This window comes from Aphelocoma coerulescens, chromosome 25, assembly GCF_041296385.1.
Source record: "Aphelocoma coerulescens isolate FSJ_1873_10779 chromosome 25, UR_Acoe_1.0, whole genome shotgun sequence".
NCBI lineage: Eukaryota > Metazoa > Chordata > Aves > Passeriformes > Corvidae > Aphelocoma > Aphelocoma coerulescens.
In genome coordinates, this window is record NC_091038.1 from 1,116,060 (window position 1) to 1,136,595 (window position 20,536).

The 20,536-nt window shown below is 64.8% G+C and overlaps 3 protein-coding genes across 5 annotated transcripts; all 3 read right to left on the reverse strand.

Moving 5' to 3' along the window:
• Nucleotides 1-378: 378 nt before the first annotated feature.
• LOC138098635 (SLAM family member 9-like) lies at nt 379-5,624 on the reverse strand. Its single transcript, XM_068995306.1, has 7 exons — nt 5,344-5,624; nt 3,296-3,631; nt 2,269-2,532; nt 2,033-2,182; nt 1,639-1,730; nt 1,335-1,394; nt 379-501 (listed from the first exon to the last, which is right to left on the reverse strand). Exons 1-6 carry the CDS (start codon nt 5,417-5,419, stop codon nt 1,350-1,352), a joined length of 963 nt encoding a protein of 320 aa, XP_068851407.1. The 5' UTR covers nt 5,420-5,624; the 3' UTR covers nt 379-501; nt 1,335-1,349.
• A 54-nt stretch (nt 5,625-5,678) lies between these two features.
• On the reverse strand, nt 5,679-6,469 carry LOC138098460 (germ cell nuclear acidic protein-like). Its single transcript, XM_068995028.1, has 2 exons — nt 6,460-6,469; nt 5,679-6,208 (listed from the first exon to the last, which is right to left on the reverse strand). Exons 1-2 carry the CDS (start codon nt 6,467-6,469, stop codon nt 5,679-5,681), a joined length of 540 nt encoding a protein of 179 aa, XP_068851129.1.
• A 1,223-nt stretch (nt 6,470-7,692) lies between these two features.
• LOC138098711 (SLAM family member 8-like) lies at nt 7,693-15,709 on the reverse strand. Of its 3 annotated transcripts, XM_068995441.1 has the most exons (8): nt 15,168-15,709; nt 12,085-12,177; nt 11,014-11,355; nt 10,064-10,369; nt 9,099-9,218; nt 8,475-8,566; nt 7,962-8,122; nt 7,693-7,774 (listed from the first exon to the last, which is right to left on the reverse strand). In XM_068995441.1, exons 1-7 carry the CDS (start codon nt 15,238-15,240, stop codon nt 7,970-7,972), a joined length of 1,179 nt encoding a protein of 392 aa, XP_068851542.1. In that variant the 5' UTR covers nt 15,241-15,709; the 3' UTR covers nt 7,693-7,774; nt 7,962-7,969. The 3 variants fall into 3 exon arrangements, with proteins under 3 accessions (XP_068851542.1, XP_068851543.1, XP_068851541.1); XM_068995442.1 differs by lacking the exon at nt 12,085-12,177 and having other exon boundaries at nt 15,168-15,706; XM_068995440.1 differs by lacking the exon at nt 15,168-15,709 and having other exon boundaries at nt 12,085-12,839.
• Nucleotides 15,710-20,536: the final 4,827 nt, after the last annotated feature.

Sequence of the window (20,536 nt, forward strand, 5' to 3'; positions counted from 1 at the left end):
CGAGCCTCGAAACAGCCCAAAAACCAGCCCCAGAACAGGACCAAACCCAGGGCCAAAAAGAGGGCCAAAAATGGACTCACAACAGCCCTGAAAACAGCCCCAAAACAGCCCCAAAACAGCCTTAAAGCTGACCCAAAAAATGCCCGAAACATCCCCCAAAACACCCCCAAAACCAGCCCTAAAACACCCCCCCAAAACCGCCCTCAAAACAGTCCCAAAACACACTCGCAACACCCCAAAACAGCCCCCCCAAACACACCCCACCCAGCCCCAAAACCAGCCCCAAATACCTCCCCAAAACACCCCAAAACCCACCCCAAACCCACCCCAAAACACCCGCGGGCTTTGACCCCAAATAAACCCAGCCCCGGTTTCACCGTTCCCCGCTTTTATTGGAGCCAGGAGCGATCCTACAAAAAGCGGGATTGGGGAACACGAGGTGACATCCCAGGGGTGACACCGGTGTCCCCCACTCCGCGGTGGCCGCTCCTGCCCGGTGTCCTGAGGGGGACAAAGCAGGGTGGGGACACTTTGGGGACACGGCTGGGGCTGGCAGGAGCCACCTGGGGCTCGGAGCGGGATGGGGACACTTTGGGGACCCGGCTGGGGCTGGCAGGACCCGGCTGGGGCTCGGTGCGGGATGGGGACACTTTGGGGACACGGCTGGGGCTGGCAGGACCCGACTGGGGCTCGGAGCGGGGTGGGGACACTTTGGGGACCCGGCTGGGGCTGGCAGGACCCGGCTGGGGCTCAGAGCGGGGTGGGGACACTTTGGGGACACGGCTGGGGCTCGGAGCGGGGTGGGGACACTTTGGGGACCCGGCTGGGGCTGGCAGGACCCGGCTGGGGCTCGGTGCGGGGTGGGGACACTTTGGGGACACGGCTGGGGCTCGGAGTGGGATGGGGACACTTCGGGGACACGGCTGGGGCTCGGAGTGGGGTGGGGACACTTTGGGGACACGGCTGGGGCTCGGAGTGGGGTGGGGACACTTTGGGGACACGGCTGGGGCTCGGTGCGGGGTGGGGACACTTTGGGGACCCGGCTGGGGCTCGGAGTGGGGTGGGGACACTTTGGGGACACGGCTGGGGCTCGGAGTGGGGTGGGGACACTTTGGGGACCTGGCTGGGGCTCGGAGTGGGATGGGGACACTTTGGGGACACGGCTGGGGCTGGCAGGACCTGGCTGGGGCTCGGTGCGGGGTGGGGACACTTTGGGGACCCGGCTGGGGCTCGGTGCGGGGTGGGGACACTTTGGGGACCTGGCTGGGGCTCGGAGTGGGATGGGGACACTTTGGGGACACGGCTGGGGCTGGCAGGAGCCACCTGGGACTCACCTGGAGCCGCCCGGCTCACGCCTGCAGCAGGCTGTAGATGGTTGTGGGGTTGTCCTGCGGCTTGGGGACACAAAAGAGGTCGTGTCCACCCCCCCTTTTCGGAGCCACCAGCCCTTGGGGACAACCGTGGTGGCCCTGGAAAAGGCCCCTCCCAGCCCAGGAAAACAGCAGGAGGTCGGAATTGCGGGGAGATGGGGATGGGGAAGGGACGGCACCCCTGGATCAGGGGACATCGGGGACACGGAGGGACTTCCAGAAGCTGGGATTTGCTCCCAAAAGGAGCGGAATTCGTCCCAAACCTCACCCGCTCCTGCGGTTCCAGCGGGATCCTCCTCTGGATTTCCGCGTACTGCACCTCCGAGGAGGGGTCCTGGCTGGGGCGGGGGGCGAGGGCGGCTGTCGGGGGAAGAGCAGGGATGGAGCCGCCCTGGAATCCCCAAATCCCCGAATCCCGGAGTTCCCGAGGTCAGGAAAGAGCTCCAGGATCCCCCAGTCCAAGCTGTGTCCGGTCCCCAGAGCGATGTCCAGGGATCCCTCGGACACCTCCAGGCCACTCCAGCCCTCCCTGGGCAGCCCCTCCCGAGGCCTGGCCGCCCTTTCCAGGAGGGATTTTCCCAAACGAAAGGAAAAGTCGCCTCCCCCTTTCCCAGATCCCCTTTTCCCACCTCTTCCCCCTTTTCCCTTCTCCCTTTCCCCACCTCCGTCGGGGCCATCCCGAGCCGAGCCGTGCCCACTTCCCGCAGCTTTTTTCCTCCTTTTTTTCCTCCAGATCCAGGCGATTCCAGCCGCTCCCACGCCCAGGGCCACCAACCCCAGGCAGAACACGACCCTCAGCCTGTCCCTGTCACCTGCAGGGGACACACAACCCTTGGTGGCCACCAGGACCCGGCTGCGGGGTCAGATGGAGTCCGGGGGTGGGGAGGGGAGGTTTTACCCTGCGGGCGGCACAGAATTCCCGTGTGGATGGCGGCAGTCCGCCTCTGGATGTCATTCCCGGCCACGCAGGTGTAGCTGGAGCTGGAGGCGGTGGCAGGCAGGGACAGGCACAGCGTCTGGCTGTCCCCGCAGAGGTGTCCCTGTGGCTGCCAGGTGACCTCGGCACCGCTGCCCGCCGGCGCCTGGCACCGCACGGTCAGGTTGCATTCCTGGGAGGTGAGGGCTCGCCGCTGGATTCGGATCTCGGGCTCCGGCAGGGGCTCTGCCGGGGGGGATGCGAGCGCCGTGTCGGTCACACCCGAGCCGGCGACACCGCGGTGACACCGCGGCGACAGCGGGGGGCGCAGGGAAGGGGAAGCGCCGGGAGGGACTCGCGGTTTGGCAGAAACGCAGGAAAATCCACGGCACAGACGCGGCTTCTGTTCCCCTTTTCCCCAGCGCCCGCAAATCCCCGGCTCCGGGAGTGTGGGATCGGCTGGGGTCCTAAATCCACCCCCGGCTCCGGGAGTGTGGAGTGGGCTGGGGTCCTAAATCCGCCCCCAGGTCCAGGAGTGTGGGGTGGGCTGGGGTCCTAAATCCACCCCCGGCTCCGGGAGTGTGGGGTGGGCTGGGGTCCTAAATCCGCCCCCAGGTCCGGGAGTGTGGGGTGGGCTGGGGTCCTAAATCCACCCCCAGGTCCGGGAGTGTGGGGTCGGCACGGGATGGTCCCACCGGGGCCCTAAATCCATCCCCGGGGCCCTAAACCCACCCCCGGCTCCGGGAGTGTGGGATCGGCACGGGATGGACCTGCCGGGACCCTAAATCACCCCTGGGTCCGGAAACCCACCCCCGGCTCCAGGAGTGTGGGATCGGCACGGGATGGTCCCGATGGAGCCCTAAATCCATCCCCCGGGGCCCTAAACCCACCCCCGGCTCCGGGAGTGTGGGATCGGCACGGGATGGTTCCACCGCGGCCCTAAATCCATCCCTGGGCCCGGGAATGCGGGATCTCCTGGAGCTGGGGGATCTGGACCTCCCGCACCCACCGTAGAGGGAGAGGTTGAAGGATTGATCCTCCACCAGCGCCGGGAGCAGCTGAATCCGAGCTTGGTAGATCCCACAATCGCCCCTCTCCAGCACCGTGATCCTCAGCGCCGTCTCATTCACCTCCAACCTGTCCCCAAAACGGTCCCGGGGGTCGGGGCGCAGGGATCCACCGGGAATGACCTCGGCCACGAGGATGGCGGCACCGGTGGCACCGGTGGCACCTCTAAAGGTCCACTCGAGCTTCTTCACGATCCCGTTGTGGGACAAATCCAGAGAAAACACCACGGATTCCCCCAGGACGCTGCTCACCTGCCGGGGCTCGGCGGCCACAGCACCTGGGCACGACAGGGAGGTTCTGGAGGATGGAGACCCCCAGGACCCCCCATTCCCCTTCCCCCCAGCCCACCCCAAATCCTCCCCCCGCCCCGAGGAGTCCCCCGTGGGCAGCTGCCCACCGGCGCTTTAGTCATGGGATGATTCATGGAAATCCCACATCCAGCCCCAATCCCGGCAGCGTTCCCGGCAGCCTGGGAGCACCCGCGGGGCTGGGAACACCCGCGGCACCGGGGGGATGTCACCCCCTGTCACCCCCTGTCACCCCACACGTGATAGGGACGAACAGGGGACGCTTTCCGCGTTGGGTCTGTGCCCAAACGGGGCTAAACCCGGACGGCTTTAGGGTTAAACCTTCGGGAAACGTCCCCAAGGATCAGGTGCCACCCCGGGGGTCGGGGAAATGTCCCCCACTGTCCCCCGCTGTCCCCCCACACGCGCCATCCCCACCACAGGGACAGGTCAGGGGCCGCTGTCCCCCCCCCCAAACCCGGCCGCACCTTCGGGCCACATCCCCAAGGACCCCCGAGAGCCGCTCCCTCCTCATTCCCGGGGGGGCCAACGAGCCCCTCCCGCCTCTCTGAGCCCCCAGACCCCGCAGGGCACCGGGGGGGGGGGGTGACAAAGGGACAGCGAGGGGACGGCGAGGGGACGGCGAGGGGACGGCGCTCCCACCCACGTTCGGTGCGCCCGGGGCCGGCCCCGCTCTCGCTCTCCGCAGCCGCTTTGGTTTTGCAGGGGAGGAAGGCGAGGCGAGAGCGACGGCGACGGCGACGAAACCGCAGCCCCGGAGCGGCCCCGAGGCGGGGGCGACGCCGCCATCCCCGGGCCGGGGGGCAGGGGACGCGTTTGGGGACCCCCAGCCCCATCTCGGCGGCTCAGGAGCACCCGCGGCGCTGGCGGGTTCAGATAAAAAACGTCAGAATTCCAAATTTCACCTCCCCCCGCCCCCCGCGCGCGTTCCTGGAGCTCATCCAGGGTGTTCCGAGGGTTTCGGGATGCAATTCCCGGCCCCTCGCCGAGGGTTTCGGGGAGGGAGCGGCCTTGGGCCTCAGTCTTCCGCCTCCCGCCACGAATTTCGGTCCGCAGTTGTCCCAAATTTGCCAAAATTCCTTTTCCCCTCTCCAACGGCGGCTTGACCCAGCTGAGGGAGGGGGGGGGGAGGTCCCAGGGTACCCAAGGATCCCTTTTTCCCCCAAAAAACATCTCCTCTAATTCCCCCCCAGCCCCATTTCCCAACCCCGCGCTGCTGGCTCTGTCCCCAGCACCTCCGAGGCCCCCCAAAAATCGGGCTTTTTTTGCTAAAAACGGGAATCAGGAGGTTGGGAAAAGCTGAATCCCGCAGCGAATCCCTGTTTCTTACCCCAAAATCTCCTTTAATTCCCCCCCCCCCCCCCACCACCATTTCCCACCCACACTCCCGGCTCTGTCCCCACCACCTCCAAAGCACCCAAAACTTGGGTTTTTTTGCTACAAGCGGGAGTCGGGAGGTTGGGAAAAGCCGAATCCCGTGGCGAACCCCTGCTTTTCCCCCCCAAATCCCCTTTACTTCCCCATTTCCCACCCAGGACCCAACCCCGCGCTGCCGGCTCTGTCCCCATCACCTCCGAGGCGCCCCAAAACTCGGGGTTTTTCGCTAAAAACGGGAGTCGGGAGGTTGGGAAAAGCCGGGATTCCCTGGCTGCTCGCCCATCCCGTCGCATCCCTGACCCACCTGCCACGCCGAGGAGCAGGGCCACCAGCCGGGGGACAGGGCCGGGGACGCGCGGGTGGCCCGGGCGTGTCCCCATGTCCCCGGCGAGCGCGGAGCCCCGAGCGGAGCTCCAGGAAGGGAAGGCGAGCGCGCCCAGAGCACCGCGAGCCACTCGGGGCGGGTGGCGACAACGCGGGGACAACGCGGGGACGGGCGGGGACGGGCCGGGGGGGGCTGTCCCTGCCTTTCCGGGGGTCGCCCGGAGGCGAGTCCCGGAACGCCGGGGCCCAGCCCTGGTTTTCCAGCTGGGATCGGGGGAGGAAAGGAAAGGAGGCGGATGCTGCCCCGGGCTTGTGTCAATAAGCGACAGCTGCGGTGGCCGCGGAGCAGGTGCCAGTCACCTTTGTCCTCAGGGTGGGACACGGCGGGGGCTGGGAGTTAAAGAAGGGGGGTCCTGAGGGGTCGGGGGTGTCCTGGTCGGGGTCGGCGATGTCCTGGTTGGGGTCAGGGCTGTCCTGGTGAGGGTCAGGGGTGTCTTGGTCGGGGTCGGGGATGTCCTGGTTGGGGTCGGGGGTGTCCTGGTGGGGGTCGGGGATGTCCTGGTTGGGGTCGGGGGTGTCCTGGTCGGGGTCGGGGGTGTCCTGATTGGGGTCGGGGGTGTCCTGATCGGGGTCGGGGATGTCCTGGTTGGGGTCGGGGATGTCCTGGTCGGGGGTGTCCTGGTGAGGGTCGGGGGTGTCCTGGTCGGGGGTGTCCTGGTGAGGGTCGGGGCTGTCCTGGTGGGGTCCTGGAGCCGGGCTGGTGCTGGAGGCCGCCCTGGGGATGCGCCTCACGTGAAACGGGCGGTCCTTTGTCCCCGGCCCCGGGATGCGCCGATGGCCCGAACCTGGGATGGCCCGAACCTGGGATGGCCGGAACCTGGGATGGCCGGAACCTGGGATGGCCCGAACCTGGGATGGCCCGAACCTGGGACACACCCGGGCGCTCCCGGGCGCTCCCGGGCACTCCCTTGCACACCCACGCCCAGCCTTGCACGCCCTTGCACACCCGGGCACCCGAGCGCACCCGAGCGCACCCGAGCGCACACGAGCGCACCTGCGCACACCCCGAGCGCTCCCAGAGCGCACCCGAACGCACACGAGCGCATCCCGAGCGCACACGAGCGCATCCCGAGCGCACACGAGCGCACCCGAACGCACACGAGCGCACCCGAGCGCACCCCTCGGCGCTCCCGAACGTACCCGAGCGCACACGAGCGCACCCCCTTGCACCCCCTTGCACACCCCTTGCCCCCCCTTGCACACCCCTTGCCCCCCCTTGCCCCCCCTTGCCCCCCCTTGCACACCCCTTGCACACCCATTACACGCCCCTTGCACACCCCCTTGCACCCCCTTGCACCCCCTTGCACGCCCCTTGCCCCCCCTTGCACGCCCCTTGCACCCCCCTTGCACGCCCCTTGCACGCTCACTCCCGTTCACACCTGCCCGCCCCCGGCTCCTCCCGCTGACGTCACCAACATTTATTTGCTCGTTTGTTCCGCCCGCGGGCGGGGGGTGCGGGACACACACGGGCGGTGTCGCGACAGTGTACGCCCCCCCCTCTGTCGCGACAGTGCGCGGGCGACACGTGCGACAGCGAGGGGAGGGGAGGGGGGTGCGCTCCGTGGTGGCGCCGGTCCCTTCTGGGCCCCCGCAGGTGCCACCCCAGGGCGGGGACGCGGGGCGGACACGCCGCTGCCACCCCCGCCCCGCGTCCCCTCCCCACCCTGCGGCACCCCCGGAGGGCTGGAGGGGGTCCCTGTGCCCCCCCAGGTGCCGTCTGTCCCCACAGGGGGGGGGGCTCGCTGTGTCCCCGCCGGGCCAGGGGATGTCCCCGTGCCCTCCCCGGTGTCCCCAGCCCGGTGACAGCCGCGCCTGGCGGGCGAGTCCCGAATTTTCTCGCATCCCGGAGCATCCCAAAACTCGCGGGGAACACCCAGGGACCCCCCCCTCCCCCAGTGCCACCCCCAGGGCCACCTCTGGCCGGGATCCCCCTCCCCAAAACAGTCTCGGGGGGCTTCAGGCAGGGAACTGGGGAGAAACCCGAGGATTTTGGGGGTGGGGAATGGGGAAAAGTCCGTCCGGTTGTGGGGCCGAGGGGATCCCCACACCCCAAAACCCGCGGGGACCGCGCAGGGACCCCCCCAGTGCCACCTCTGGCCGGGATCCCCCTCCCCAAAGCAGTCTCGGGGGGCTTCAGGCAGGGAATTGGGGAGAAACCCGAGGATTTTGGGGTGGGAAGGGAGGGAAAAGTCCGTCCGGTGGTGGGGCCGAGGGGGCTCCGGTGCCGAGGGGGCTCCTCCCGCGGCCGGAGCCGGAATTGGGGCGCTGGATTTGGGATTCGGTTGGGGTTTGGCACACGACGCACTCTGACAGCCCTTCCAGGAGATCCCGGAGCTCCGGCGCTGCGGGGCCTGCGGGACAGAGACCCCGTTCTTGTCCCCAAAAAGGGAGGAGACCCCGGCGCCGGTGACTTTTGGGGGGCAGCCCCCCCACACCAGCCCTCAAATCCCCTTTTGGGGACAGCCCCCGCCCCCCCCCAGCCCTTTAACCCCGGCTCGTTTGGGGTCCCCCCAATGTCCCTTTTTGGGGCCCCCTCACCTGCGGCCCTATGTCACCTCCTCGGCCGTGTCCTCTGGGGGTCTCTGGCCCTGCTCGCCGCCCCCCGGGGGGGATTTTGGGGCTGCGGCCTCTTCTTTTTGGGGTTCTGCTTTTTGGGTCTCGCTGGGGGGCTCCTGGGGGGCTTCGGGGGGGCTGGGACCCTGTGGGGACAAAATTTGGGGCGGGGGAGCCGCTGAGGGACGGGGCGAAACCCCAACCCTAAATCCTGTGGGGTGGCCGCGGGTGGGGCCCCCACGGTTTTTGGGGACTCCTCCCGGTTTTTGGGGATCCCCGCGGTTTTTGGGGCGGCTTTTTGGGGACCCCTCCCGGTTTTTGGGGTCCCCCCCGGGTTCTGGGGACTCCCACAGTCTTTGGGGACTCCCACGGTTTTTGGGGATCCTCCCGGGTTTTGGGGACCCTCCCGGGTTTTGGGGACTCCCGCGGTTTTTGGGGACCCTCTCCCGGATTTTGGGGACCCCCTCCAGATTTTGGGGACCCCCGGGGGGGCCCGACCTGGTCGTTGCCCTCAGGGGGGCTCCTGCAGACGATGTCGCTGTACTGGGGCTCCGCGGGGCTCTCCTCGGCCGGCACCGTGGGCGTGGCGGCTGCGGGGAAAATCCATGGAAAAGTGGGAAAATCCATGGGAAAAACCCCAGGGAAACGGTCACCTCAGCGCGGCGGGGTGGCAGGGGAAATGGGGAAAAAAACGGGGAAAACGGGAAAAACGGGGGAAATGGGAAAAGAGGGAAAGGGGGGAAAATGGGGAAAAAACAGGGAAAATGGGAAAAATGGGAAAACAAAGAAAGGGGGGACGGGGGGAAACGGGGAAATAGGAAATGGGGAAAGCAGGGAAAATGGGGAAAAAACCGGGGAAAATGGGAAAAATGGGAAAAATGGGGAAAATGGGAAAACAGGGAAAGGGGGAAAGGGGGAAATCAGGAAAACAGGAAAACAGGAAAGTGGAAAAATGGGGAAACAAGAAAAATGGGAAATCGGGCAAACAGGGAAATGGGGAAAAGGGGAAAACAGGGAAACAGGACAACGAGGAGACGGGAAAGCGGGGAAAAACAGAGACACGGGGAGACGGGAAAAAACCCGGGAAAACAGCCCCGCGGGGAATCCGGGGCATCTCCGCACCTGGATCCGCCGCCTTGCCGCTGTTCATCCTCCAGCACCAGAAGGCTCCGCCCAGGCTCACGGCCACCAGGATGAGCGTGAGCACGATGTAGCCCGACTTGGAGAAGGCCGACGGTCCCCCTGGCAGGCGGCAGAGGGTGGCACCGTGAGCCGCGCTGGGCCCCCCCCGGGCTCGCCCCCAGCCCCCCCGGGCTCGCCCCCGGCCCCCCCGGGCTCGCCCCCAGCCCCCCCGGGCTCGCCCCCGGTCCCCCCTGGGCTCGCCCCCGGCCCCCCCGGGCTCGCCCCCAGCCCCCCCGGGCTCGCCCCCGGTCCCCCCTGGGCTCGCCCCCGGCCCCCCCGGGCTCGCCCCCAGCCCCCCCGGGCTCGCCCCCGGCCCCCCCGGGCTCGTCCCCGGCCCCCCCGGGCTCGCCCCCGGCCCCCCTGGGCTCGCCCCCAGCCCCCCCGGGCTCGTCCCCGGCCCCCCCGGGCTCGCCCCCGGCTCCCCCGGGCTCGCCCCCGGCCCCCCCCCGGGCTCGCCCCCCGGGCTCGCCCCCGGCTCCCCCGGGCTCGCCCCCGGTCCCCCCTGGGCTCGTCCCCAGCCCCCCCGGGCTCGCCCCCGGCCCCCCCCCGGGCTCGCCCCCGGCCCCCCCCGGGCTCGCCCCCGGCTCCCCCGGGCTCGCCCCCGGTCCCCCCTGGGCTCGCCCCCGGCTCCCCCGGGCTCGTCCCCAGCCCCCCCGGGCTCGCCCCCGGCTCCCCCGGGCTCGTCCCCGGCCCCCCCCGGGCTCGCCCCCGGCCCCCCCGGGCTCGCCCCCGGCCCCCCCCGGGCTCGCCCCCGGCCCCCCCGGGCTCGCCCCCGGCTCCCCCGGGCTCGCCCCCAGCCCCCCCGGGCTCGCCCCCGGCTCCCCCGGGCTCGCCCCCGGCTCCCCCGGGCTCGCCCCCCGTCCCCCCCGGGCTCGCCCCCCCGGGCTCGCCCCCCGGGCTCTCACCTCCGCCCTGGCACAGGGCCTGCAGGTCGAACAGGGCGACCTTGTGGTCGGCGGGGTTGCTGACGGTGCAGGCGTAGGTGACATTGGCGGCCGTGGGTGGCAGTGCCACGCGCAGGGTGGTGCCGTCGGGGGACAGCTGGTGGCGGCCGGTGCCCAGCTCGCCGGGGCTGCCCCAGGTGAGGCTGTCGCGCTTCCAGGTGACGTTCACGGCGCCTTTGCCGGCGCCCTGGCACTGCAGGGTGAGGTTGCACCACTCCAGGGTGCTGGCCAGCAGCTGGCTGCGGGTCCGGGGGCTGGGCACCGACTCTGTCGCCGGGAACAGGGGTGATGCCACCTCGAGGCCACCCTGGTGGCACCGCGAGCCTGAAACCACCCGCCCTGGGGAGCTGGGCACCGACTCTGTCGCCGGGAACAGGGTTTTGGCCACCTCGAGGCCACCCTGGTGGCATCGTGACCCTCGAAGCACCCCCCCCGCGGCAGAGCTTGGGGGGTTAAAATTACTCTAATGAAGGGAATTTTTGCTCCGTGCCTCGGTTTCCCCACCTCAAAAGGGATGAAATTTCCGATTCGGGGCTTTTTATTCACCCTCACCCCCCATTTTTGGCTCCGTGCCTCAGTTTCCCCACCTGAAAAGGGATGAAATTTCCGATTCGGGGCTTTTTATTCACCCTCACCCCCCATTTTTGGCTCCGTGCCTCAGTTTCCCCACCCCAAAAAATGGATTAATTTTCACACCCGGGACCTTCTCTTCCCCCTCCAACCCCATCCTTGCTCCGTGCCTCAGTTTCCCCACCTGTAAACGGACCCACTCTCACACTCAGAGCTCTTTAGTCCCCCCTCCAACCCCATTTTTCGCCCCGTGCCTCAGTTCCCCCACCCAAACCCGGATTTAATTCCCCCACTCGGGACTTTTCCCCCCTCTCCCACCCCTCCCGCGCCCACCCACGCACCGTAGACCGAGAGGTTGAAGGACTGATCATCCACCAGCGCCGGCTGCATCTTAATCCTGGCCCCAAAAACGCCGCTGTCGCCCCTCTGCAAGTCCCGGATCCTCAGCGCCGTCTCGTTGTACATCTCCAACCTCTTCCCGAAGCGATCCTTGGGATCGGGGCGGTCGAAGCCGCCGGGCCCGAACTCGGCCACCTGGATGGTGGCCCCGGTGCCGCCGGAGAAGCTCCACTCGATCTCCTTGACCGTCTTGTTGGGGGGCAGAGCCGGCGACAGCAGCACGGACCCCCCCAGGACGCCGTTGACCTGGCGGGGTTGAGCCCGGGCTTGGCCGAAGAGCAGCTCTGCGACAGAAAAGTGTCACCGAGGGGCGGGGGACGGGCTGGGGACACGGGCGGGGGGCGGCGGGACCCTCGCGGGGACAGGCGGGGTGGAGAAGGAGCCTCCTCAAAGCAGCGTTGCCTGGTTTTGGAGCGGTTTGCGAGCGGGGAATCCTCAAAAAAACGGCGTTTTTTGGGGGGGGGGAAATCGGCAAAAAAAGGTGGATTGTTTACGGGTCTCAAGAGAGGGGAAAAACGGCGGTTTTGGGGGGAAAATCGGCGGAAAAAGGTGGATTATTTACGGGTCTCAAAAAAAAAGAGAGGGAAAAACGGCGGTTTTGGGGGGAAGATCGGCGGAAAAAGGTGAATTATTTACGGGCCTCAAAAAAAAGAGAGGGAAAAACGGCGGTTTTGGGGGGAAAATCGGCGAAAAAAGGTGAATTATTTACGGGTCTCAAGAGAGGGGAAAAACGGCGGTTTTGGGGGGAAAATCGGCGAGAAAAGGTGAATTATTTACGGGTTCGATGTGGGGCCTGCGAGCGTCGAGAAAAGAAAGGGAAAGACAGCGGTTTTGGGGGAAAAAATTGCTTAAAAAGGTGAAAACGAACTACGGGTTCAGATGCGGGGCTTGCGAGCCTCGAAAAAAGAGAAGGAATGGACAGCGGTTTTGGGGGGAAAATCGGCCAAAAAGGTGAATTCTAACTACGGGTTCAGATCTGGGGTCGCGGCCCCATCTGAACTCGGGGCTCTCACCAGAACAACGCTCCAGGAGAGACTGGGTGGAATTCCCAGCCAGCATCTCCAAAACCTCATTGTCCGCCTCAAACCGCGCCTCCTGCAAGAGCCCTGCGGAAAACCGATAAGGGTTTAGGGCGGGGAGAGAGATAAGGGGTCGGGGGGGGGGCTCCCGGTCGGGATGGGACCCCGAAATCCTGTGGGATGCGCGGGATTCCCGCCGGGATGCAGCTCCGGCTTCAGCCCAGCGACTCCTCCGGGCAGGAAGAGAAACATTTGGGGGTTTTCGGGCAAAATTCGGGCAGGAAGAGAAACATTTGGGTTTTTTTCGGGCAGCGTTTCTGCAAAATTCCCGATGCCGGGAGCCGCTCGGGAGCTCCAGGCAGGGATAGAGTCCCAAAATCCCGTGGGATCGGTGATTCCCACTGGGATGGAGCCTCACCCAGCAGCTCCAGCCCCTCCATCTGAGCCTCCCCCGCTGCGATTTGGGGTTTTGTTTTTTAGGAGCAGCCCGAGCTCCCCGCAAAATTCCCGATGCCGGGAGCCGCTCGGGAGCTCCAGGCAGGGACGGAACCCCCAAAACCTCGGGATGGAGCCTCATTCCGCGGCTCCCAGGGGCAGCTCCAGCCCCTCCATCTGATCCTCCCCCGCCACCGGGGTTGGATTTGGGATCGGTTGTTTTTTGTTTTTTTTTTTTTTTTTTTTTTTTTTTTTTTTCTTTTTTCCCTGGCATCTCCCTGGAAAAATTCCCGATGCCAGGAGCCGCTCGGCGCCGCCTCCCCCGCTCCTGGCAGCTCCCTCCTCCTCCCAAGCTGTCACCTGCGCCACCCGCCGCCCCCGCGGCCCCCCCACGCCCCTCCGCCACCGGGAACATCCCCCCCAAAACCCCCCCTTCTCTCCCAATCCCACGCACGGCGCTGGAATTTTGGGATCGGCGGCTCCACCCTGGATGGGACGGCTCCTGCCGGCCTCGGGGACGCTCCCGGTGTCCCCTCCCTGCCGTCCTTGTGCCCGCGGGAGCTGCGGCCGGGGTTTCAAACCCCCCCCGGGAGGAGCCGCCGCCTCTTTGCTCCTCTTCCTAAAGCGCTTCCAGCGTCTCCCGGAGGTTTTTTTTTTGGGAGCTCTGATCCCGCTTATCCCCGGGCTTGGTTCCTGCTTTTCCAGCCCGGTCTTAAAAGCCGAGGGAATTCTGAGCGCTCCCGGAGAAGTTTTTTTTTTGGGGGGGGGTGAAGCATCACCCGGCTGGAGGGGAGGATGCTGAGAGCAAAAAGGGGCTGGGGGAGGCTTCCAAAATCCCCTCGGGATCCTCCCGGAGCAGCTCGGGCAGCTCCTTTTCCTCATTTTCCCCGCTGGAATCTCCATCCATCCCTCCCCGATGGGATCCGTCCCTCCCCGATGGGATCCATTCCCCCAACTGGGATCCATCCCTCCCCGATGGGATCCGTCCCTCCCCCGATGGGATCCATCCCCCTCCCGACGGGATCCATCCCCCTCCCGACGGGATCCATCCCCCCAATTGGGATCCATCACTCTCCCGATGGGATCCGTCCCTCCCCCGACGGGATCCATTCCCCCAACTGGGATCCATCCCCCCAATTGGGATCCATCCCTCTCCCGATGGGATCCATCCCTCTCCCGATGGGATCCATCCCTCCCCGATGGGATCCATTCCTTCCCGATAGGATCCATCCCCCCAATTGGGATCCATCCCCCCCCGATGGGATCCATCCCTCTCCCGATGGGATCCGTCCCTCTCCCGACTGGGATCCGTCCCTCTCCCGACGGGATCCATTGCCCCAATTGGGATCCATCCCTCCCCAATGGGATCCATCCCTCTCCCGATGGGATCCATCCCCCCCAATTGGGATCCATCCCTCTCCCGACGGGATCCATCCCCCCCGATGGGATCCATCCCTCTCCCGATGGGATCCACCCCCCCCGATGGGATCCATCCCTCTCCCGACGGGATCCATCCCTCTCCCGATGGGATCCATTCCTTCCCGATAGGATCCATCCCTCTCCCGACGGGATCCATTCCTTCCCGATAGGATCCATCCCTCTCCCGATGGGATCCATCCCTCTCCCGACAGGATCCATCCCTCCACCACCGCGTTTCCCCCCAGGAGCTGCAGCCCCCAAGGGCTCCCTCATCGTTCCCCGGGAGTTTTCCCACTTTTCCCCCGCCAGGATTCGGGGCCGGGGGGATTCGGGGCCGGGAGAGGCGCGGGGTTGCTGCCCAGGCCTCCCGTGCCCAGCGCCTCCCGGCTCATCCTGTTTATCCCAGATTTTTTTTTTTTTTTTTTTTTTTGGAACACGAGGCTCTCCCGCAGCCCCGAGAGCGCGGCAGGAGCCGGGGAGGGGAGGGAGAAGGAAAAGAGGGATCCATCCATGCTCCCGGCACTTGGATTAACCCATCCCGAGCCTCAAATCCCCCCCCTAAAACCCCCCAAAAAACCCAACTCCAGGCTTGCTTTTAACCCCGAGTTTCTTCACCCTGAGCCTGGTTCTGCTTTTCCTCGTCCTCCCCCGCTCCCCACGCTCCGGGCTGGAATCGTTCGCATCCCAGAAAGCCGCTGGAGCGCTCCAAAACGTGGGAATTCGGGTTTTTCCCACCTTTCCGAGGCAGATTTTTTTTTTGGGGGGGGGGGGGGGCATCACCTCGTGGGCACAGCCCCATCCCGCTCGCGAGGCCAAGGAATCATTAGGCAAATTAACCCCGCCGCCCCGTAATTAATCCGCCTGTCCGATTAGGCGCTTTCCTGGAGGAATCGGAGGGTTTTACGGGAATTATGGAATGTTTGGGATTAGCACGCCGGGAATTAAGGGGATTCCTCGCTCCTGCTTTACGTAAGGAGCCGCTTCCCTTCCCGGGCGGATCCCGGGGGGCTCCGGGGCAAAAAAATCGCAGCCTCCCCCCCCCTAAAAAAAACAACCCCAAAACCGTGTGCGTGTTCGGGGGGGTGGATTCCAAACCCTCTGGATCCAGCATCCCAAACCCCAGCAGGGATCCGGGAGAGGCGGGATGGGGTCGCGCAGCCCCCCCCCCCCCCACCCCTAAATCCCGGGAGGGTCCCGCGGGTTCGGGGTCGCCCCTCACTCACCTGGGCCGAGCCCCAGCAGCGCCAGGAGCAGCGAGGGCAGCCGGGATTTGCTCCGGGGCAATTCCCGCTCCATGTTTTTTTTTTTTTTCCCCGGGAATCCGCTCAAGGCTCGGAGCCAGAGGAGGAATCAGCGGCCGGAGGAGCGAGGAGAGGGAGGAAGGAGGAGCGACCACCCCGGCGCCGCCGCGAGCCGCGGGGTGCGGAGCATCGCGGGTTCAACGGGATGAGCTTCCCATGGGCGAAAAAGCCGGGAATGGGGCTGGAGGGAAAGCCGGGAATGCCGGCAGTATGGCGGGGGCTGCCGGTGACCCCCGACCCTGCGGCATCAGCGGGGATCAGTGCCCGGATTAACGGCGGCGGCGCCGGGCACGGCCCTGCCAAAGCTCCCGCTGGCCTGGAAAAACGCCTGGAAAAGCGCCTGGAAAAGCAACTTCCCGGGATCCCAGAGCGCTTCCCAGCCCGGTCCCGCGGTGTTCCCACCCTCCCCGCGGGCAGGAAAACGGCGCCTGAGGAGCTGCGGTGGATCAGGAAGGGTTGGGAAAAGCGGCGCCGGAGCTGCCAAAATTCCTCCCTCCGGATGCTCCCGCGGCGTTTTTTTTTTTTTCCACGATTGGGAATGCGGGAAAAGCCCCCCCCGAGCTCTCCCAGCCGGGATTTGGGAGTCGCGGATTTGTTTTGGATTGAATTCCCGGTGGAAAATTGGGATTTTGGAGGGAAGGGGGGAAAAGAGGATCCGCGGCGGGGTTGGGGTCTCCGAAGCCGCACGGACAGCGGGAATTGGCATCCAAGGGGTTAATCCCAGCTTTTTTCCCTGGAGCAGCTTCCAGCGGGATTCCCAAAACGGGCAAGGAGCATCCAGGTGTCCCAAAAAGTCGGTTTTTTTGGGGGGGGCAGCCAGGAGTTTTTGGGGCGCCCCGAATCCCTTCAGGATCCCCCTTTTCCCTCCTCTCATCCCGACCGAACTCCGGGAAAAACGGGATGCGCCTGGAACTGAAAGGTCCTGACCACCAGCGAAGGGTTAATGAACAGCAATTAAGGGTGAACGAAGCGTTCGAGGCGGGAATAAAACCGCTGGAATTTCGCTGACGGGACAAAGGGGAGGGTTTGGAGGGAGCGGAGCGTTCCCCGTCCAGTTCCAGGGGGGAAAAGCCACGGGAAGAGCGGGATCCCGCTGCGGGGGGAAAAGCCGGGATGGAAAGTTCTGGATGTTCCCCCTGCCCGGAGGAATTCCGCTGCTCCCTTCCTCCAGCCCGGACAGCGGGGACGGACAGGATTCCCGGGAGGAGAATTGGAACTGATTCCGAAGGAATTTAGGGATCCCAAAGTGGAACAAGGCAGAAAAATTGGGAATGGGGATTTCTGGGGGGGGCGGTTTACCGGGATCAGAGCGAGGAAAAAACCAAGGAGGATCCAGGGAAGAGTCCATTTCCAGGGTCAGGAATATCCTGGATGTGCCAGGATCCTGTGATGGCGTTTTAGGGAATCCTGGAATAATTTGGGTGGGAAGGAGTGGAAATACCCCAATTCCAGGGGCAGGGGCATTCCCACGATCCCAGGGCACTTCCAGGGCTGGGGAATCCACGGGATCCCGTTAACCCGGGGCCCTCCCAGGGAAGGACTGATTCCCAAAATCCCGTCCCAACCTCCTCCCTGAACCCGTTCCCTGCTTTTCCTGGCCCTCCAGGCCCTTGGAATTTGTCTCTTCCCACTTCTCCTGCAGCTCCTGCAGGGCCCCAGCGAGGTCACCCCAAAGCTTTTCCTTTTCCGGGCCGAACATTCCCGATTCCCGAACACCTCCCGTCACCCCGGCGATCCCTTCCCGCGGGAATCGCGGAATTCCCGCTTCCCCCCAGCCCTGTTCCCACCCCCAGAGGGGTCAGGGGTGGATCCATCCCCTCCTCCCCTCCATCCCGGAGCTTTTCCGCCTTCCAGCCCGTTGGGATCCCCCGCTCCGGGATCGGGGGAAGGAGCCCGGGGTGGAAATTCCCCACGGGAGGGGAGCTCGGCGCTGCTCCCACCCCGATCCCGACGGCTCCCGGAGCTTCCCGGGATGCGCCCGGCGGCTTTCCCGGCACAGGGAAGGGCGGCCTCGGGAAAGGGCCCCGGGGGCAGCGGGAACGGCGGGGAAAGGCCTCGATCCAGGGGGATCCTGAGGGATCCACAGGGATCCACCCAGAGGCCTCGTTCCAGAGGGATCCACAGGGATCCACCCGAGATCCACAGGGACCCACAGGGATCCACCCAGAGGCCTCGTTCCAGAGGGACCCACGGGGATCCAGAGGGATCCACCCAGAGGCCTCGTTCCAGAAGGATCCACAGGAATCCAGAGGGATCCACAGGGATCCACCCAGAGGCCTCGTTCCAGAGGGATCCACAGGAATCCAGAGGGATCCACAGGGATCCACCCAGAGGCCTCGTTCCAGAGGTATCCACAGGGATCCACCCGAGATCCAGAGGGATCCACCCAGAGGCCTCATTCCAGAGGGATCCACAGGGATCCACAGGGATCCATCCGAGATCCACAGGGATCCACCCAGAGGCCTCGTTCCAGAGGGACCCACGGGGATCCATTGGGATCCACCCAGAGGCCTCGTTCCAGAAGGATCCATCCGGGATCCATTGGGATCCACCCGGCTGCTCCCAGGGCTTTGCTTCCAGCCCCAATTCCATGGGGAACCCATCCAGGGCCCTGATCCCGGTCAGTCCCAGTTCCGGGGGGGATTCCCTGCCCAGGGCGCCGATTCCAAAGCCAGGGAATGGGGGACCCCAAATCCAGGGAATGGGGGGGGGGAGGGCAAACCCCAAACACCAGGAAAAGGGGACCCAAATCCAGGGAATGGGGGACCCCAAATCCAGGAAAAGGGGATCCCAAATCCAGGGAATGGGCGACTCAGAATCAGGGATGGGGACCCCAAATCCCGGGAATGGGGACCCCAAATCCCGGGAATGGTGGGGGGACAGACTCCAAGTGCTGAGAAGGGGGGGAAGAACCCCAAATACCAGGAAAAGGGGACCCAAATCCAGGGAATGGGGATCCCAAATCCAGGGAATGGGGGACCCCAAACACCAGGAAAAGGGGACCCCAAACCCAGGGAAAAGGGGACCTAAACCCAGGGAATGGGGGAGGACATCCCCCCAACCCCATAAAACTGGGGGGGACCCTCAAACCCCCCCAGAGCTCCCCAGCCCCGTTGGGGACCCCCGAGACCCCCGGGAGATCCCCCCAGGAGCGCGAAGGGAGCAGAGAGGGGACAAATGAGGGACTTTGGGGCTTTTTTGTCACCGCCGCGGCCCCTCCTGGGGGTCCCCAAAACCCCCCGGGCCCCCCCCACCCCTCCTTGTCGCGCAGCGATGACGTAATAACGGCAAACCCCGCCCATGACGCTGTGGCGGGACGGCAAATCTCGCGAGATCCTGCGAGATTCCCGAGGTTATAAATAGCCCCGCTGAGGGGCGCGGTTCTTCAGAGCCCGCCCAGCCGGGGGCGGGCGCGGGGCGGGGGGAGGGCGCGCTGCGCCCAGGGCGCGGCCAGGCCTCATCATGGCGGAGTTTGTGAGGGATGAGGGGGTGAATCCCGGGAATGAACCCCGGGAATAAACGCCGGCAATGAGCCCTTGGAGTGACAGCGGTGTCTCCGTGCCCCGCTGTCCCACGGCTGTGGGGTCCCCGGCGCTGGGAAAGCCTTGGGCGGGTGGGGAAACTGAGGCGCGTTGGTGGCGCCTGGATCGCGCTTTTCCATTTTTCCATGAAAAATCCGGGAAAAAACCGCCCTGATTCCGGCTTTTCCTCTTCCAACAGCTCGTGGTTTAAGGAGAACTCCAATGATGTTAATAAAATTACCGTATTTTATCACCAGGCCCGGGAAGGGAAGGGCTGGAAGGCGAAATTCCAGCGGGAATGGGGGGAAAAAAATGGGAATTCTGTGTGTGGTGGCTCTGAGAGACAAATCCCGGATTCCTTGAGGGAACCCCGATTTAATTCTTGGATTAAAATAATTTTTACGCGAAGGGGAGCAGGAGGAAAGACGAGGCGAGGGATCAGTGGTGAGAATTCCTGGGGAATAAACCGGGGATAAATCGGAATAAATCCCTGGGATGAATTTATAAGGATGGAGAGGAGGGAAGGTTTTTCTCCTGGGAATTGGGGTTGCCTCCGCAGCGGAGCAAAAACCCCTCCGGGGACTTGGGAATATTGGAATTGTAAGAATTACGGGTGGAAAAGGAAAATATTTTTCCCTCCCTCCATCCGTTCCTCAATTCTCCCGCTCCGGGAAAACCATTCAGGAATGGCAAAAATCCCTTTTTTTTTTGGGGGGGGGGGTAAAATAGTGAAGTGAGGGATTTCTGGGGGGAAAAAACCCCGAATTGTGGGTGTGAAACAAAGCTGGGGAGGGCTGGGGAAACTCCAGGTGGGAATTGGGGCCAAACCTTTTCCCCGGGATGCTCCCAAAAATATAAAAATAAATAAAACAAAATAAAGGAAAACGCGGAGCCGTTCGTTTTCGGTTTTTTTAACCATTTATATTTATATATATATATATAAAAAAATTAAATATATTTAATATATCGTGTTTAAGACTAAAAATATAGTACAGAATATTTAAAAAAAAAGGGAAATGCAACGTAAAAAAAAAAAAAACAAAAATGGGAATGGGGAGGGATCGCGGAATTTTGGGAAAAGGGGAGTGGGGAGGTCTCTAAACCAGCCTAAAAACGGGGGGGGGGCGGGGGGGGGAGGGCGGGGCAGGGGGGGGGCTCCCCATTTTCCAGCCCCGGAACGGGGTTGGAATTGTGGAATTTTAAAGCTTCCCGGTGGCCGGGGCGGGGCCCCCGCCGCTCCCGTGGGATATTGCTCTGGATGTGGGGCTGCAGCACCTGGAGCGGGACCTCCCTGCCCCCCCCCCCGGGGGTTTCTGGGGTGAATTCAGGCACCTTTGGGACTCCCGGCTCCGCGGATTCCCAGCGCTTCTCGGCCCGTCCTGACGGGACTTTTTTTTTTTTTTTCCTTTTTTTTTTTTTTGGGAATTCCGGGAGAAGGAATATTTGGGAAGGAACGGGGTCGGGGGGAGGGGGGGGGTGTCCCGCGGCTCGTACCGGGATGGATCCCACCGGGATTTGGGAATGGGGGGATTTGGGAAGCCTCTTGAGGGGTGGGGAGGGGTCTCGTACCTGATCCCGGGGGTTTCTTCGGGAATCAACCGGGAATGCTCCGGGAATCCCCTCCAAAGCTCGGCCCCCGCATTCCCTGCTCCCAAATCGGGCTCCCCGGGGCCCCCCCCGGGCCCTGGAACTGCGGGAGCGGGACCGCCCGAGCTCCTGATCCCAACGTTTTGGTTCGTCCCGGCTCCCAAAATTCCCGGGAATGCGATT